At 53.1% G+C, this 17,831-nt stretch overlaps 1 protein-coding gene across 6 annotated transcripts in view; it reads left to right on the top strand.

Moving 5' to 3' along the window:
* The window catches only part of Cep164 (centrosomal protein 164), a 70,601-nt gene that overhangs the window by 48,534 nt on the left and 4,236 nt on the right, over positions 1 to 17,831 (top strand). For 5 of the 6 annotated variants that reach the window (XM_021206163.2, XM_029543157.1, XM_029543158.1 and 2 more), the window contains 16 exons: positions 1,918 to 2,003; positions 3,870 to 4,016; positions 10,007 to 10,147; positions 10,228 to 10,456; positions 10,619 to 10,696; positions 10,905 to 11,036; positions 11,299 to 11,421; positions 12,942 to 13,085; positions 13,525 to 13,608; positions 13,695 to 13,763; positions 14,060 to 14,235; positions 14,528 to 14,651; positions 14,924 to 14,991; positions 15,410 to 15,617; positions 16,636 to 16,743; positions 17,359 to 17,470. In XM_021206163.2, the coding sequence (XP_021061822.1) occupies positions 1,918 to 2,003; positions 3,870 to 4,016; positions 10,007 to 10,147; positions 10,228 to 10,456; positions 10,619 to 10,696; positions 10,905 to 11,036; positions 11,299 to 11,421; positions 12,942 to 13,085; positions 13,525 to 13,608; positions 13,695 to 13,763; positions 14,060 to 14,235; positions 14,528 to 14,651; positions 14,924 to 14,991; positions 15,410 to 15,617; positions 16,636 to 16,743; positions 17,359 to 17,470 (2,029 nt within the window). The remainder of the gene's footprint in view (positions 1 to 1,917; positions 2,004 to 3,869; positions 4,017 to 10,006; positions 10,148 to 10,227; positions 10,457 to 10,618; positions 10,697 to 10,904; positions 11,037 to 11,298; positions 11,422 to 12,941; positions 13,086 to 13,524; positions 13,609 to 13,694; positions 13,764 to 14,059; positions 14,236 to 14,527; positions 14,652 to 14,923; positions 14,992 to 15,409; positions 15,618 to 16,635; positions 16,744 to 17,358; positions 17,471 to 17,831) is intronic. The other variant, XM_029543159.1, reaches the window with a different exon arrangement.

Below are 17,831 nucleotides of genomic sequence, written 5' to 3'. Positions count from 1 at the left end.
GAACAGCTTCTAATTCAGCTTGTCTTTGCTTTTCTTTGGCTTCCTGTTCCTTCTGCCTGGCTTCTGCTTTTGCTTTCTTTTCTGCTTCTTTCTTGGCCTTTTCTTCTTTTCTTCCCCATAAGGGCCACCAGATGCCGCAACCCCGCACTCCCACCGGCAGAGATGGGAAAAACGCATGAACACCAAGGAGGGTTTCAAGCAGCTCCTGCCTTTATCTCTGGCTCGTCCAGTTTCTGTTTTTCATCAGTCCTCTGCCTCTTCTCCCTCTCCCCTCTCCTGGATCCAATCAGCATTCAGTACGATCTGTGCATGCAGGCAGGGCGTGCAGTGATAGGCCAGTGACTCATCAGGCAGACAGCACAGAATCTTATAAGTGCACAGGCTCAGGTTCTTGGTAAACAGGGATCACAGGGCTTGGCCACACCCGCTTCCCACAGAAGTCCAGTTGACCTGTGTGGTCCCTTTTTCTTTGAGAACGTGAGAACAAGAGGGGGTGCTTTGTAGGGAAGATGAACCTTAGGAGGAGGACGAGGTGGGGCAGGGAGGGTGTGCTTGCCGGTCATTGTGTGGCCCAGGCTCTGCCCAGGCCCATGCAATGGGAGTGGCAGCCCTGACAGGGAGCCTTTCTGCCTCAGGCTCTGAGAGGTACCACAGATGCATTGGTCTGCCCTTGGTTAACCACCCAGATGTCAGAGTCAGATACAACTGCTGGGGTTCCAGTGGCCAGAGGGGAAGTGTCTGTATGTGCGGGACACAGGGCTGGGTCCCCATTGGGAAAGACAGAGTGATCTCTCTCCTTCCCCTCCTCTCCCAGCGAACCTGAGTCTCAGAGTAGGTGGTGCTCCTGTCAGGAGGGCCAGTTCTAGAGTGGGGCCTGAGGCTGGCACAGGCTTTTCTTTCTCTCCATCTTAGGCTGAGAGAGAGGATGAGAGAGGAGGAGCTGGTACTATAGTCTAATTTTTCAGGCAGAAGCTGTGTTCATGTGTAGGACATTTCACCCTTACTGAAGCCCTGGGATGCATGCTTTACTGACATAGTTGAGGGGAGGAGGTTCTCCTGCAGGCTGGACATTCTGGGACAAAGAATGGGTCCCAGGCTGATTCCACCATTGTGTTTCTTTACAAAATATTTGAAATCATCAAACATTGCCTGTTTTTTTTTTTTTTTTTTTTTTTAAAACCAGCTTTCTAAATTTGCCTAGATACCCAAGATGTGAATAAGCTTTGGGAGTTTATTTTCAAACGGATGCTGTAATACCAGCCTTGGGGGCTGGCGCGGGGGGTGGTGTGTGAGTTCATTGTCTATGATGGGATTCACATCCTGGAGTAGAGCCGAGGAAGGAATATTATGCTCTCCTCCTGGGAGTCAGATGGTGCCCTCGGGTTTGGGGCATAGCCTCCCCTGCCCCCCCTAGATCCTGGTGGTTCAGAATTCTTCCTTCCTAATGTATGTGGTCTAACCATTTCATTTTGTCACCCCTGTACCACGGCCTTGGTGACCCAGGCCTCAGTGAGTTTAGGGTGTTCACGGAGATCATCGCCTTCTCTTTGCGGCTAGCAGTGCAGGCTCTGTGCAGCAGGCCAGGTTCTTAGGGTACCCCATCCCCCTGCCTCCCCGCCCTGTTCCTGGCTCTTATCTATGTATATAGTGACTGTATTTATCTCCTGTTTCAGCTGTGGGTCATGGGCTTAGCTAGAGCTTAGGAAGTTTCCTTCTACAGATAGACCTGCCCTGTGTCTCAGCAGCCCCGGTCCTCTCCAGAGGCACCGTGGTGTACCTGTCCTCTCCAGAGGCACCGTGGTGTACCTGTCCTCTCTAGAGGCACCGTGGTGCCTGCTGACCGTTTGGTTCAGTGGGATGAGACACTTGCGCTGCAGAGCTCCCTAAAGCACTTCTTCCCTGACTTCTTGCTTTCAGGCCCAGGGGTTAGACCAAGAAGAACAAGATGACAGCAAATCCAGCATCGCTGAGCCACAGAGCAAGCATACCCAAGTCTCTGAGAGGTATGTACAGTGGGAGGTTGTGTGTGTCAGGAGGGTGTGGGCGCGGGTAGAGTTCCTGGTCCTTACTGTTGCTGGGAGACAGATGGTAACCTGGTGGGGTGGCCGTACAAGGTGTGCTTATGTGGCAGGGTGTGGGAGGTGGGCAGGATGGACCCTGCCTATGGTGGTGCACTAGGACAGGAGCGTGAAGTGTCACATGGCAGGACGTTGCACGTGGCTCTGTGATTAGTCCAGGGCTTCTGTCCTCCTTACTGGATTGGGTCAATTAAGCTGTATATATCTGGCCGTGAGCCAGGGCTGAAGTAGCCGTGTTGGAGGTCTAGAGAGCCATGCTCCAAGTGTCGAAACTCAATGGTCTTAGCCGGGGTTCTTCCTTTGATGGTAGAGTTGACTGTGCAGACAGTGTGTGTGTGTGTGTGTGTGTGTGTGTGTGTGTGTGTGTGTGTATGTGTGTGTGTGTGGTGTGTTTTCCCCTAGCCTCATCCCATAAAGGAGGGGAGCTGCCACCCAGGAAAATGAAGGGTAGTAGTCATCTCCTGGGTCTGCACTCTTCCTCCTTGGGGTATTCAGTAATGCTCCTGTGTCAGTTATCATCTGACCACTGGAGTCTGGCACCTCCTTTTCACACTTTTTTTTTTCATTTTTTAAAAGATTTATTTATTTATTATATGTAAGTACACTGTAGCTGTTTTCAGACACACCAGAAGAGGGCATCCAGTATTATTACAGATGATTGTGAGCCACTATGTGGTTGCTGGGATTTGAACTCAGGACTTCCAGAAGAGCAGTCAATGCTCTTAACTGCTGAGCTGTCTCTCCAGCCCCCCTTTTTTTCATTTTTTTATTGGTTATTTTATTTATTTACATTCCAAATGTTATCCCCCTTCCCAGTTTCCCTTCCACAAGCCCCGTATCTCCTCCCTCCCCCTGTTTTTATTCTTTTTAAGATTTATTTTATGTATGTGAATGCTTTGCCTATGAGTATGACTATGCACCATGTGTGTGCTTGGTGCCTGAGGGGGGTCAGCAGAGGATTTTGGGTCCCCTGGAACTGGAGTTACAGATGGTAACCAAGTCATCTCTCCAACCTTTCTTTTTACCATAAAAAAAACCCTCTATTTAATTTTTTTGTTTTTTTGTTTTTTTGAGGCAGGGTTTCTCTGTATAGCCCTGACTGTTCTGGAGCTCACTCTGTAGACCAGGCTGGCCTCGAACTCATAAATCTCCTTGCCTCTGTCTCCTGAGTGCTGGGATTAAAGGCGTGCGCCACCACACCCGGCTTATTTAATTTGTGTGTGTGTGTGTGTGTGTGTGTGTGTGTGCGCGTGCGCGTGCGTGCGCACATGTATACTCATAATGTGAGTGTCCCACAGAGGCCAGAGGTGTCGGATCTTCTGGAGCTGAAATTACAGGTAGTTGTGAGCTGTCTGGCACAGGCTGCTGGGACTTGAACTCAGGTCCTTGGAAGGACAAGGCATCATTTTAACCAGTGATCTATCTCTCTAGCCCTTCCTTTCCCCATTTTCCCTTAATCCTTTCATCCTTCCCTGGCCCCAGTGATGGTGAATTCTGATAATGTGAAGGTGTTCAGCTGCTGGACCAGGCAAATGCAGCAGGGTACCGAGAGCCCAGCTATAACCCTGCAGGAGGGTGCTGAGAAGGGGGACGCTGACCTGCTGCGTGTGTGGCAGCGGTGTCTGGACTCTGTGGGTGTGGGGGGCAGTGTCTCCTGTGCAGGCAGCTGAGGAGGAGGACTGGTGGCCACAATGTCCATGCCCTCTACATTCTCTTCTGGCTTTCCAAGTGAAGGCCTAACCCTGCTCCGCTGGCTGCCCTGACCAGGCTGTCTTCCCCATTTCTGCGCAGGGAACAGCTCCAGAGTAGCCCTCACAGCCAGGCCACTGAGGAAGGGCCTTTGCAGACCCTGGAGGGGCAGCCTGAGTGGAAGGAAGCAGAGGGGCCTGGGAAGGACTCTGTAGAAGCCAGCCCCGCCCCACTGTCCCTCCTCCAGAGGTAAGGGTGGGGAAGAAGGGTCCCCGGAGGTGGCAGACCTGCCTCTTCATAGTCCACCGTCCATAGCTGGCTTTAGGGTAGCCAACCTGATTGGGGGAGCCATAGGGGTTTTTAAATAAGAGTATGATAACTCCTGCCAGGGCAGACTTGACTGTGGCCCTGGCTGCTACACTCCTGCTAGGGGACCCCTTTCAGCTCTGTCCTCACCAGCATCTCCCCGCCAGGCATTAGCCCACCTCTAGCCTCATGCAAACTGAGTTGGAGCACCACCTTGTCCCAGCCAGAGGGCAGTGCAGGGCCCCTGGACCGGCTGAAGCCACACAGGAGAGCCTTTCTGTCTCAGCCTGGTCCAGAGCCCAGGGTGTATTTACCAGTGGCTCTGTTTCCCTGGCAAGAAGAAGATCTTGGTCTTAAGATTGATAGAGTGGGGATGAGCCACAGGGGAAGCCGAGCTATAGCAATGTTCAGTCAACAGCATCCTGCTGTGTGTGGTGTTTCTAGGGTGATGGGACCATCTTTCCTGCCATGTGGGTGGGAATGGCTGATCTTCACTTTAAATGACTCGAGAAGAGGCCGGGAGGGGAAGGGAATGTGGGAATGAGGCAGAGGAGTTTCCCTGGGGCTGCCCTCCTTGTCTCCATCTTCTCTTTGACCCCAGTAGGCTCTGAGTTGAGCCCTTCCCTTCCTACCGGCTCTAACATGGCTGCTTCTTTATTGCTTGCAAGGGAGCAGGTCCTGAGCCCACCTGCTTCCCCTGAGAGGGCTGAGGAGAAACACTCCCAGGCCGAGGAGCTAGGCCTTGAGCAGCAGGAGGCTGAGGAGACCGAGGAGAAGGTGGCAGTCTGTCCCAGCTCACCTGTCTCTCCAGAGGTGTAAGGGCCAGTTTTATGTGTCTGTCCTGTCTTCCAGTATATGGACTGTGTGAACCCCCATTCCCCTTGAGTGGTGGGAGAACTGGGGAGAAGAGTGGATGCATCCCCTAGCCATCCTAGACCCTTGCCCATACTTAGTTCAGGTCACTGGAACATCGGCCAGGACCTCAGGTCTGAGGGTGGGTGAGGGGAGCCTTGTAGCTCATTAGCAAGAACCAGGAAAGGCATGTTCTCTCCTCCACCAAGCACTGGTTTTGTCTTAAAACAAACGTGGAATGTTTTAGAAAGGAGACGGGGGCTTGGGGAGGGGGAGGGGACTTGCTGGTGAGTCACAGACAGAGCCGACTTGCTCTCTTGGGCCTTGACTTGACCTCGAGTGTGAGGTAGCTCGGGTGTGAGGTAGCTGTGCCAGGCTCTGGGGTTTGTTGGTTTTTCCAGGTGAGCGAGGCCTACAGAGGACCCAGGGCTGCTGAGCAGACAGCTTTTCTGAGGCTGACCCACTGACTTCGTATTTCTTCCTGTCTCAGTGATGTGCCTTCCGGGGTCTCCAGATACTTGCCTGGCTGACCCTTGCCTGGCTGACCCTTGCCTGGCTGACCCTTGAGGCTCCTCTAGGTGCCTGTTTTGCTTCTCTTGAGTCTTCTCCAGCAGGGATCGGTTGGCTTTTGGAGTAGTGTGGGGAGCTCTACATCCGGCAGCTGAGTCTGGAGGGCTGGGAGGTAGTCTCCACGATATCTGCCTCTTTTGTGAGTGTTTGCAGAGTAGTAAGTGGACCCAAGCCACATCTTGGCTGTGCAGCTAAGTGGGAGAGCATTTATTTCCCTGGCATATGCAAGATCCTACTTTGATCCCCACAACTACTGCAGAGAGTGGGGGGGTGTCCGGCTCTCCAGCTTAGCAGTGGTACCCCCTCCCCCACTTCAGAATGCTCCTGGGGACCTCCTCATCCTCCCTGCTCACCCCTGTGGATCTCTGAGCTACTTAGTGGCCTGAAAGGACAGGGCTCCCCACTCCCTCCCATGAGCGGAAACTGGGTCTCACAGAGGCTGATACCTGAACGGTTGGCCTGAAGCCAGACCTACTTCTTCCAGAGTGCTCACCCTCCTGTTAGATCTTTCATGCATCATCCAGTGCTTTCGAGCTAAACAAAGGGGTTCAGCAGAACCAAACCTTTAAACCAGGGAGGCAAGAAACAGCCTCATTTGCCTGTGTGCCAGGTGTGCAGGTAGGTTCACTGGTGTGCATAGCCTGGGCACGTGTGGTCTGGTGTCTCATCTCCCTGCAGCATCTGTCCCTAGGGCTCCACATAACTCCGCAGCCCACAAGGGAGGCAGACATTAAAAGGTACTATCGCTGGGAGGAAAAAAAAAAGGATGATTTCTGCCAAGCTTGGAAATGAGTTGGAGGGTTGATGAGGCAGAGAGCTGGGAGGGAAGGCTCTTATGGAGGGCAATATTCTCAGAGGAGGTGGCAGCCATGTTGCAGTATCTGTCATCTGCTGGGCTGTGGCAGGGGACTGAGAGGAATCCAGGATGTGGAAGGAGGGAGGGGATGGAGTTTGGAGCTGAGAATTGATAGCGTGGTCCAAGGTTGTTTTCTGGGTTCTTGCTCTTAGGAATAGGGAGGGACTGGGTCTTGATGGCATCTCAGGGATGTCAGTAGCCTTTTCTGTCTTCCTCTTGCTGGTCTCTGTGGGCTGCAGTGAGATTCTTTACCATTCTGACCTCTCTCCTCCTGCTGCCTTCCGTCTGCCTCTCTGCTGAGCTGCAGGGAGGGGGGCCTCAGAGCTCACAGTCTGGCTGGGCAGCTCCTCTGTTTGACTCTCAAGTGGTTCTCGGATTCAGGTCCTGCCCATGTGTTCCTGCTGGATGGAGCCATGGCACTGTGCAAGAAGAGCGTTTCTGTGTTGAGGCCGGTTGGGATGTGAGGCTCAGGGACCTGGGAGTGCGTGTGCCTCCTGGTCTTTAAGGAAGTAAAACACTTCATCCTGACATTTCTTTCATGACTCACAGTCGTTACTGGTATTTTGATATTTTCTTTAGTCCTCAAGACTCTCTGGACCAGTGGTTCTCAACCTTCCTAGTGCTGTGACCCCTTAATACAGTTCCTCACATTGTGGTGATCCCCAAGCATAAAGTTACTTTGTTGCTATTTCATAACTATAATTTTGCTACTGTTATATGTTGTAATGTAAATATCTAATAGGCAGAATATCTGCTGTGTGGCCCCCAAAGGGACCACAACCCACGGGTTGAGAACCGCTGCTCTAGTCACACAGGAAATGAATGTCATTGTCGCCTTCTTAACAGTCCTCTGTGTACCCATGTTAGCTCAGAGATTCTCATCCATTTCCAGACACTAACCTAACCCTGTGCTGCTGAGACCCTCCCGTCACAATTGGCTCAGGGAAGCACCCGCCTCCTTTAGTAGCAAGGCTGGGAGCTTTGTAGCTTCTTCTGCGGGGCCTTGCCCTCTGCTTGGTTTGGGAGGCAGAGAACAGACTCTGGGACCTGTTTCTGAAATGAGCCTGAACTATCAGGCAGAGCTTGAGTGGGGATTTGGAAACAGGAGTGCGAGCCATTCCAGGGGAGAACCCCTGAGGGACAGAACTTCGTTCTCCTCTGCCAGTTCTGGACCTGTGGGACCTTGGTGGGTGCTAACACTGCAGTGGTAAGCCACCCTCTCCCTCACGCAGGCAAACTGCAGAGCCTGCAGCTCCTCAAAAGCAGTTCTCAGAGGCTGCACTGAAGGGCATGGAAGAGGCAGTGACCCAGGAACTGGAGGAAGACCAGAGGTTGCTGCTGGAGTTGCAGAAAGAGAAGCCGCAGCAGCTGGAAGAGAGGCTGTGGAGAGAGGAGGAGGAAAAGGAGGAGGGAGAGGAAGAGGAGGAGGAGGAGGAAGAAGAGGAGGAGGGGGAGGAAGAAGAGGAGGAGGGGGAGGAAGAAGAGGAAGAAAAAGAGGAAGAGGAGGAGGAGGAAGAGGAGGAAGAAGAGGAGTGCCAGCTTTACCAGCAGGAGAAGCCCCTCAGGTCTGTTTCTTCCCTGTGGAGGGGCTTGGGGAGTGAGGGGTACCCACTGGGATGCCCACAGCCTCACAAAGTGGCTCCTAGAAACCTTACCCAGAAACTTGAGCTGGTATTGCATTGAGTACCCAAGAAAGCATCTCTGGCTTGGTTTCTCTGCTAACAAGGGACACTGGAAAGGTGGCCCATTAGCCAGCAGAGTTCTCCTCAGAAGAAAAGGGCAAATGACTACCAAGATGGCCATAAGCAGCATGTCGAAGCATGAGCCAAAGGTGCTTCAGAACCACATTGACTTGACAGTGTAATGCCACATCTTGCCCTTTTTGACAGAATATTCAAGAGTGGCTGAGAGTTACCATTATAGACCATAGATAGCAAATCTATGGTTAAGTTTGAAGAAACAAACCAGAAAACTGACACCTAAATAATGGGAGGTCAGGGTCAATCTTTCATGAGCCCAACATAGGTGCCTCAGACCCAGCGCCACCCTATCTCAGACCCTCTTGGGTCACTGAAGACTATCCTTTCAGGACAGTAGCCAAACAGCTGACCTTAAAACACAGTTCCCCGAGGCCTCTCCTAAGAGCTCTCCGAGTTTGTGGTGGGGGCTAGGGTGTTGGCAGTGTCTGCCTCAAGGCCTACAACACGGTAGTTGCTCTTAAAATGGTGTTTCTTGTCTAGCCAGTCATGACTAAGTGATTTCTCTGTGGTGAAGAGCCTTGCCCGGCTCTCCTTGAAGCAGTTTACCTCGAGACCCCGATTTTCTTTCCACACATATTTTTATGGGTCTGGGCGGGAAGACAGGCAGGCTCGCACCCTTTTGTTTTGTTAGGTGTAAAATGGAGAGCTTGAATTACTCTAAATTCCCTGTCAGCCCCACATTCAATGTTGGCTGTGTAACTTTTGACACAGAAAAAGACAGGGATTTTAGGGAATCCAAGAGGAAGGATTTGCATTTTGTTCAGGTTTTTTCTCCCCTCATTACAGAGGAAAGCAGTGGTATGAATTACTTGAAATAGGAAATAATCCTAAATCTGTTTTGACTCTGGAATTCACTCCAGACCTTTGCAAAGAGGTTGTCTTCTGCATCCTGCTTTTCTTAGGCTTGGGCATCCTAGGTACACTGCACATATCCCCTAGTGTTGCAGGGTCTGTGTGAGGAGTTACCCAAGGAAGATGTAGTTTGTAAAAGCACAGCTATATTTGCTTCAGGGGAAATGATGGCTGTCATGGATCAGATCAAGGTGCCTTTCATGGACTCTTAAGGCTTACTCAGAGGTTGGGACTAGATGATACTGCAGAGACCTAAGACTTTGAATACCATTTTATGCCAGTTACTACATTCAGTGCTTGGTACAAAAGACTTAAGGGCAGTATTATAGCCAGGTGTGGCATAAGCACTTGGGAGGTGAAGGCAGAAAGATCAGGAATTAAGGCCACTTTTGGCTACATAGGAAGTCTGAAGCCAGCCTAGGCCACATGAGACCCTGTCCCTTTCCCCCAAAGGAGGCAGGATTCTTGCTCTGAAGAAAGTCCATGTCTTGCATGGAAACCAGATAGAACAGATCAGTTATAAGGTATCGTGACACATGGCAGCTGTGCTAAGAAAGGCCCACGTGCAGATGGTGAGGAGAAATGTGAACTGATGAACTTGTGTGTTGGGCAATGAGTATGGTTTCGTTGATTAGAGAAGTGGAATTCTTGGCTGAAGAACTAGCATGAGCAATGGTCCAGGGCAAAGCAAAGGATGGTGAGTCTGTAGACAGGGTCTTCTGGTGTGCCTGGGAGAGGGTCTAATGGCTGAGGAGTGAGGGGCGGGTGGAGAGACTGGCTGGGGTGGTTGTAACCTTTCATGTCCAGGAGGATAACATGTAGGTGTGTGGGAGCCTTGGACCAAACAGCCTGCCATTTGCCTCCTGTGGCAGAAGGCAGATGATGTTCAGATCTCCCTTCTATGAGGGACCGACATGGATGAGAGGTTGACTGATCTTTAATACCAAAGGTGGCTTGTAGGCAGGCTTCGAGACTCAGAGATGGGTCCTGACTACAGAAAGACCTCTGGTCCATCTCACCAGCCTTCCTGACCTTTTCCCCAGCCTCCTGAAGGCACAGCTACAGAAAACCTCGGAGGAGGAGAAGGAAAAGGAGACTCAGATAAGAGAGGAGGAAGGCCGGAGGCTGGCCTGCCTCCAGGCTGAGGTGCAGTCCAGTACCGAGGCTTTTGAGAACCAGATTAGGTGAGTCCACACTGACCAGGAGCCTGCCCACCAAGGCCCTGAGTGCACGGGCCTGTTCTCACTCCAGTCTCTCTGCCCAGAACTGAGCAACAGGCTGCCCTACAGAGGCTTCGAGAAGAGGCTGAGACTCTCCAGAAAGCGGAAAGAGCCAGCTTGGAACAGAAAAGCAGGAGGGCGCTGGAGCAGCTGAGGGAGCAGCTGGAGGCCGAGGAGAGGAGTGCACTGGCCGCCATGAGGGCAGAGAAGGAGGCGGAGAAGGAGGCCGCTCTGCTGCAGCTGAGGGAGCGGCTGGAAGGGGAGAGGAGGGAAGTGAGTGAGCTGAGGGAGACTGTTCCCTGACTTGGAGGCATGCAGAGGATGAGGGGTTAGCTCCAGGTGGGGCACAGGGAGGAGGGGAAGTGGACTCTGCTCAGCGCAGGAGCTGGCCCCACTCTCTGAGACTTCTCTCACAGGCCCTCTGCTTCTCCTCAGGCAGTGGCAGGCCTAGAGAAGAAGCACAGCGCTGAGCTGGAGCAGCTCTGTTCCTCACTGGAAGCCAAACACCGGGAGGTGAGGAGACGGTGACCTGGTCCGATGGGGCAGAGTCTGGGCCCTCAGGCCCCTTCATGCTGACACAAGAGTTCAGCTCAGCCCCACCCTTGGCCTGTAGGGAGTGAGCTTCCTCCCCGCCCCTTCCCCAGGATGCTGGGATGGGTGCTGAATCCATGCACCCAATTCTGAAGGACCCATTCTGCTGTGTGCTCCGGCATCTCCTTAGGTGATCTCCAGCCTCCAGAAGAAGATAGAGGGAGCTCAGCAGAAAGAGGAGGCCCAATTACAGGAGAGCCTTGGGTGGGCCGAGCAGAGAGCTCAGCAGAAGGTTCATCAGGTGACTGAGTATGAACAGGAGGTGAGTGCTGGTCTCTGTCACCTCCGCTAAGGTCTGCTACCCCACCTAGCCTCCACTCACTCAGGGCCAGGACCGTGGCTGCTCCTAGGCCCCCTGTATGTCTGTAGGGAGGGGTAGTGGTAGTAGTTCAGACGTGCGCATGTGTGCTTTGGCGCTGTGTGTTTGGGGCCGAGGACACTTCATGCGTAAGATCTTCGGGTCCCCAGGCCCGTCTCTCTCCTCTCAGCCCTGCAAGCTGTGTTTCTTTGTGTCCCCCTTACAGCTCAGCAGCCTCCTTCGAGACAAGCGCCAGGAGGTAGAGAGGGAACATGAGAGGAAGATGGACAAGATGAAGGGGGAGCACTGGAAAGAGATGGCTGAAGCTAGAGAGCGCTACGAAGCTGAGGTAGCCTCCATGCAGCACACAGGCGAATAGGCACACCCACTGGGGTCCTTCTCAGCTGGCTGTCAGGCACAGGGAAGGGTGAGGGCAGGAAAAGGGTTAGGGGAGACTTACCGCTCTGGCTGCCTGCAAGAACAAGGTCACTGTTTGGCTTTTTTTTTTTTTTTTTCCTGAAGTTTGAGAAACCCCCGTTCCCCAGCAAGGGTTGCTTGGTCCCCCACAGTGGCTGCACTTTAAACAACAACAACAAAAAATCTTAATGATTGCTTATAGATAATAAGGTTTTACTCAGCGCCAGGTGTTACTCTGAGCTCCTTAGCGTTCGGTCTTCACAGTAGCCTGGGGGAATGCGTGCTGTCATTATCTTCATTTTGGAGACCAGGGCACTGAGGCCAGGAGAGTTTAGGTCACCTTCCCAAGCTATGTGACTCCACAGCCTTCTGGTTTAGTCACCCCAAAACCATGTCACCAGGGTACATGGAATTTCAGGACAACAAGGAGGAATGACACGAGCCGAGCAAGAGCTGGCTATTATCAGATGGGTCTAGTTTCTAGTTGTGGCTGCTGCTGTGTCACACGACCCATCAAAAGCAACTTGGTGAAGGAAGGGCTTACTTTGGCCCAGTTTGAAGTTATACTCTTATTATGGTGGGGAAGGCAGACGCATGAAGCCATACTCTTATTATGGTGAGGAAGGCATGGTGGCAAAGTATGACACAGCTAGTCACCTCGTGTCCTCAGCCTGGAATGGACACTCGGCTCCACCTCTTGTTTTTAGGAGGTCTGAGACCCCAACCCATGGGAGGGTGCTGCCCACGTTGGGGATGGGTCTCCCCACCTTAGCCAACCCATAATCTAGAAAATCTCTCCCAGAGCCCAAGCCTGCCCCCTGGGTGATTCTAGACTCCGTCAGCCCGACAGGCAGCGATAGCAACCATCTCTCTCATTGCCCAGGAGGAAGAGAGAGAACATGATGCCCACCCCTAGAGGTGGGAAGGTTTCATGTCTTGAGTGGACCCCAGCTCAATGTGGCTTGGTCCCATCGGGGGCGAATTGTGGGCAAGGGTAGCATGGGGGCTCTAGTACAGTGCAGCCCCTATGGGAGACCTTTGGGCTGCCACTCCTGTGACTGGAAATCCAGTCTTCCAGGGTAGAAACAGCACTCTCAGACAAAATTTAGCTGCATGCCTTCCCATACCAGTTCTGGCCTTATGGAAGACTAGTGAGAACTGACCAGTGGTCTCTCTTGATGGAGAAGCTGTAGAGCATGCATCAGAAGGAGAGACGGTCTCCCTGAGGGAGACATCTAGCCTGTATCTGCCTAAGCTCCACAGGGAGAACAGGCTGGCATTCTGGGCCTGGGACTCTGCTGTCTTTGAGGCCCCCCTCTAAAAGCTGCTTTGGGGAGCTGATAGTGACCTTCAGTGATCTAACCGACCTGGCATAGCAGGAGTTGGGGAGACTGATTTTGGTGTGTAAGGAGCCACTGTAGGTCCCCACTGGTGACTCCATGTTCTTTTCAGGAGAGAAAGCAGCGGGCTGACCTTCTGGGGCACCTGACTGGAGAGCTGGAGCGCCTGCGAAGGGCCCACGAGCGGGAGTTAGAGAGCATGAGGCAGGAACAGGACCAGCAGCTTGAAGACCTAAGGCGTCGACACCGGGACCAAGTGAGGGCCTGGGAGGTGGGGTGGTACTCAGACACTCCCATTGCAGGCTAGGAGGCTGTGTGCGCTGTCCCCAGAATTGTAGGGCAGACTCTGATACCTTCAGGGTCAAGCTCTTACCCTGGCCATGTCTATGTTTGGGGGTCTCTTTGTTTCTTGTATTCTGAGCCTCGCTTGGAGTAGGCCCAGTATTTGAAAGGCGAGGCCAGCCCATTTATACCTTTGGGGCGGGCAGTTTCATGTCTCCTTGTCCCACTGGAATCAGCAAGATGTAGCATAACACACATAGGAGGCTGCAAGGGCAGGGAAAGAGGAGGCAAGTCTGAGTCCAGCTTGGCCTCTGGGGTGTGGCATGCCGGCTTCTGATCTTCCTCCTGTCCCTCAACTAAATGCCTTTCACTGTTCTACACCCGCGCCTTCTTGTGCACCTTACTTCTTCCAGGAAAGGAAATTACAAGACTTAGAGGTGGAACTCTCGTCCAGAACTAAAGATGTCAAGGCCAGACTGGCTCAGCTGAATGTTCAGGTGAGGGTGGGCGATGGCTAGAGGGCAGGCTCCACCTCAGTCTTGGGGTCTGTAGTCAGCCCCGGGGCCTGTCTGTCTCCCCTCAGGAGGAGAACATGCGACAAGAGAAGCAACTTCTCCTGGATGCGCAGAGGCAGGCTGCTCTGGAGAGGGAGGTCTGTGTGCCTGCCCCGTCCCTGTGGTTTGTCCCTCCTGGCGGGCGGTCTGTTCACCTGTCTTGTCCAGGGCCCTGGGGTTCTAAGACTGTTGGCCAGTATCATGCTACCCAGTGGACCCGACTTTCAAGCCTCAGGGAGTGAGTGGCTCTGTGGTGGGAGACCCCAGATCCTGGCGATGGTGGCCGCAGTGGCTCTAGCTTCCGACCCCTGCCTTTTTGTTTCCTGTCTCCCACACCTCTGAGGCTGCCCGCACCTCACCGGGCCTGTGGGTATTTTCGCTTCCTCTGCCCCAGGAAGCCACAGCCACCCACCAGCACCTGAAAGAGGCCAAGAAAGAGCACACACACCTGCTGGAGACAAAGCAGCAGCTGCGAAGGACCATCGATGACCTGAGGGTCCAGCGGGTGGAGCTTGAGTCCCAGGTGGACCTGTTGCAGGCGCAGAGTCAGAGATTGCAGAAGCACCTGAGGTAGTGTGGGCACCCTGCTCCTGGCCACTGCTTCCCACAACCCCCCTGCTGCTTCCGGGCCCTCTCTCATCATGCACCTCCGAAGGGAGAGGAGGGAGGCCCAGCTTGGAACCCACGCAGAAGCAGCCAGCACATTTCTGCTGCATTTCATAGGGAATAGGGCATCAAGGCTCTAAGAAATAGAGGATGCCGGGTCCTGCTGTCCACACCTTAGCCCTGCCCTGTGGGTGTGGGTGTGAGGGTGAGTGTCCAGGTCTTACTTCCCTGCCTCTTGCTCCCTTCCTCTCCACAGCAGCCTTGAGGCTGAAGTACAAAGGAAGCAGGAGGTCTTGAAAGAGATGGCAGCTGAGACGAATGCTTCCCCACACCCGGAGCCAGGCCTCCACATTGAGGACCTGAGGAAATCCTTTGGCACAGTGAGTCGGGGGCCAAAGCCTGGGAGTGATGGGGGGGATGGTGGGGGGAGGCAGAAAGGTGAGACATCTGAGGGGAGCCTGGATCTGCTTCATTTAGGGCCTAGCCTCCTCCTCATCTCCCCGCCTCTGCCCTCTCCATCACTCAGATGGTACCTTATATGTAAAGAGCACCCAGGGGCTGTCAGAGCTGTTTCTTTGGCTGAGACACCAGGAGGGTGCCAGGATCTCTGTAACTTTTGCTATACCCAGTCTTTTCCACTATGCGTTCGCAGAATGAGAACCAAGAGCTGTCTTCTTCTCTCTCCCTGAGTAAGGAGGAGATCGACCTGTCTATGGAGAGGTGAGTGTTCCTGTCCCGTCTTGTGCCATGAATGCGGAGTACTCATGTCACAGCTGAGATGACAGTGGCCGCTGCTAGGGCTAAGTTCAAGGCATGGCCTAGGATGGAAGAATCTACTGAGCTAAGATTTCCCATCCATGGCCTTTAACACAACATGATGCCACCTGCTGACCTCTAATGGAAGGTCAGACCCCAGGAGTATCTAGCCATCTCAGTACAGGCCCCAGGCACACTTGCCATAGTGTCTGAGCTCTTGGTCCCACGTGCCACACACTCTCTAGGTATTTAACAGGGATATCTGCAGCTTCAGCCATAGCTCTTGCGCATGCTCAGGTGGCTGGCTGCTGGAGAAATGGCCAGCCCTGTGGCTCAGTGTAGTCTTCAGTTTTCCTCTTTCCCTGCTTCTTCTGCCCCATAGCGTCCCACACTTCCTCTCTGCTGAGGGTGTAGCTGTGCGCAGCGCTAAGGAGTTCCTGGTGCGCCAGACGCGCTCCATGCGGAGGCGACAGACAGCTCTGAAAGCCGCCCAGCAGCACTGGCGCCATGAGCTGGCCAGTGCCCAGGAGGTAGACGAAGACCTGCCAGGCACTGAGGTCCCGGGAACCATGCGCAAGAACTTGGATGAGGTCAGGAGCCCAGAAGAGGCCTGCCGGCCCGGGTCGGGAGGTCGGGTGCTGCTAGGGTACTAGCTTTCCTTGGATGATCATTCTGGGAACTCTGAGATAGGTCACATGGGCCCTGAGGTCACTTGCCTTATCATGGCTGCACATAATAAAGAATAGTAAATTATTTTATCTACATATTAATCATCTTTAAAAAGTGAGCTATACAGGTTGTGGGTCCCTAGCCCCCAAATCTATTCAAAGGGTGACGTCTATGCAGATATTCCCAAACCAGAAAACTACAAAAATCTCAAACCTTTCTGAAGCCAAGCAGTTTGGAAATGTAGTCCCATTGCTGTGGCCTCGGTGAAGGTGTGACCAATCCCTAAACTATTGCAAACCCACCGCTCTTCTTTGTCACTCTGGTTTACTGGGGACACAAAGGTCTTGGAATACACTCAAGTGTAAGATTGAGTAGCTCCCCTGGCTAGCTTCTTGTCTGACCTGATTTACAATGAAAAGACAAGAGATGCCACCATTACATGACGTGACAGATTTTTGAACCAGTCGAGGCCTCAATTGCATGGGCTCCCCTGGGTCATGTCTGAACCCTTGCAATTCTCATGGTGTCAGAACTGGGTGAGGGGCCCGTGCCCTGCAGCCTATATGCCTAGCTTGTGGGAAGCAGATGGCAAAAGGCTTGTAGACACAAGGATGGGCTCCCCTGGGTGTGCCCATTCTGTCCCTGAGCATTGTTACTGCCTTGCTTTGCTCTTTTTGTTGGTGGATAAGGGTGTTAGTAATAGCTAGCCAAGTGATGGTAACCATTTGGTCAACAGCTTGAGAGCTTAGCATCTCCAGGCATGGTATTCCTCATGTAACACGCTGTCCCGTTAGTTCTCAGGATCTGAGGAGAGAGTAGCAGTTCTCTCAGATGAGCGGACTGAGAGCTGAAGTGTTTACAACAGTCAGCAAATATCAGAGCTGGGACACTCCAGCATTCACGCTAACAGTTCGTCTTCCCCGTCCTCCCTGGACACAGGAGACCAGGCACCTGGATGAGATGAAGTCAGCCATGCGCAAAGGCCATGACTTGTTGAAGAAGAAAGAGGAGAAGCTGAACCAACTGGAATCTTCTCTCCAGGAGGAGGTATCCTCCTGTGGCCATACAGCCCAATGTGGCCACTCCCTCCTTCCTCTCCTGGGATCCTTGCTTATTTCAGGCTGCGTTAGGGAGAACTGGGTCTCTAGACTCACGCCCTTGGCTGTGGAGATTGCAGAGGCATAGGCTCTTTCAGAATAGCTGAGCGGCCGATGCCTGTGCTGATGGTTCAGGGCACCCTTGTAGCTTCTTCTGCTTGGTCACAGCCTTCTTGGTAAATGCCCCAGAATCAGGGACTAGCTCTGTTCTTCCTGCATAGCTATTAGGAGAGCTGTGCCCAAGTGTGGCATCAAAGTGTCTCTTCCTTCCCTGAGACTGTGTGCAATCTCCTCCGTGCCCCAGGTTTGGTTTGAGAGCAGGGATACTCAAATGGGGAGACTGCAAGGCTAGTTTTTGGGGGAAGGATGATGGGGTTCCTCTGGTCCTGGGGGCCCTATGGACCGTTTCACAGGCAGTTGGGTTCTCTGACCTTCTCTACTGAGGCAGACTGTGGTACACCTCTCCTGTGGTGCCTGCAGAACCTTGGACCCCAGAAGAACCGACTCACCAGTCCTTATTTACCATGTGGCAGGGACAATACTAATGGCCACTTCTACCTGACAGGTCTCTGACGAGGACACTCTGAAAGGATCCTCTATCAAGAAGGTGACCTTTGATCTCAGTGACATGGACGATTTGAGCAGTGAGAGTCTAGAGTCCAGCCCCGTGCTGCACAGTGAGTGGTGGCACACAGGGAAGCCAAGGAGGGAGAGGGTCATTGTTGTGGAGAGGGAGGGCGGGGGCCATGGTCCTGTCCCTTACCCTCAGCCATGTACTGAGCTTGTGTCTGCATGAGGTATGCCACCAGCACTGGGCCTGCAGCATGGAGGGACCAAGGATCCCCGCAGTCTTTTCTCTCCAGGCCTCCTGCAACCATCTGGTCTCAGTGGCTCTGGCCTATATTTGCGTCAAGGACCTAGTTTTTCCTTTGTCTATGTCCTTGGGCCCCTTGTCTAGGACACAGAAGCCCTGCCATCCATCCTCTGTCCTCCCATAAGGTCCGTTATGGGAGCCCTGTTATCTGTGGGGACAGGGAG

Source organism: Mus pahari, chromosome 10 (genome assembly GCF_900095145.1).
Source record: "Mus pahari chromosome 10, PAHARI_EIJ_v1.1, whole genome shotgun sequence".
NCBI classification, from domain to species: domain Eukaryota; kingdom Metazoa; phylum Chordata; class Mammalia; order Rodentia; family Muridae; genus Mus; species Mus pahari.
The sequence above is the reverse complement of the archived record's forward strand: the minus strand, read 5'-3'. Positions and strand labels throughout refer to the sequence as shown.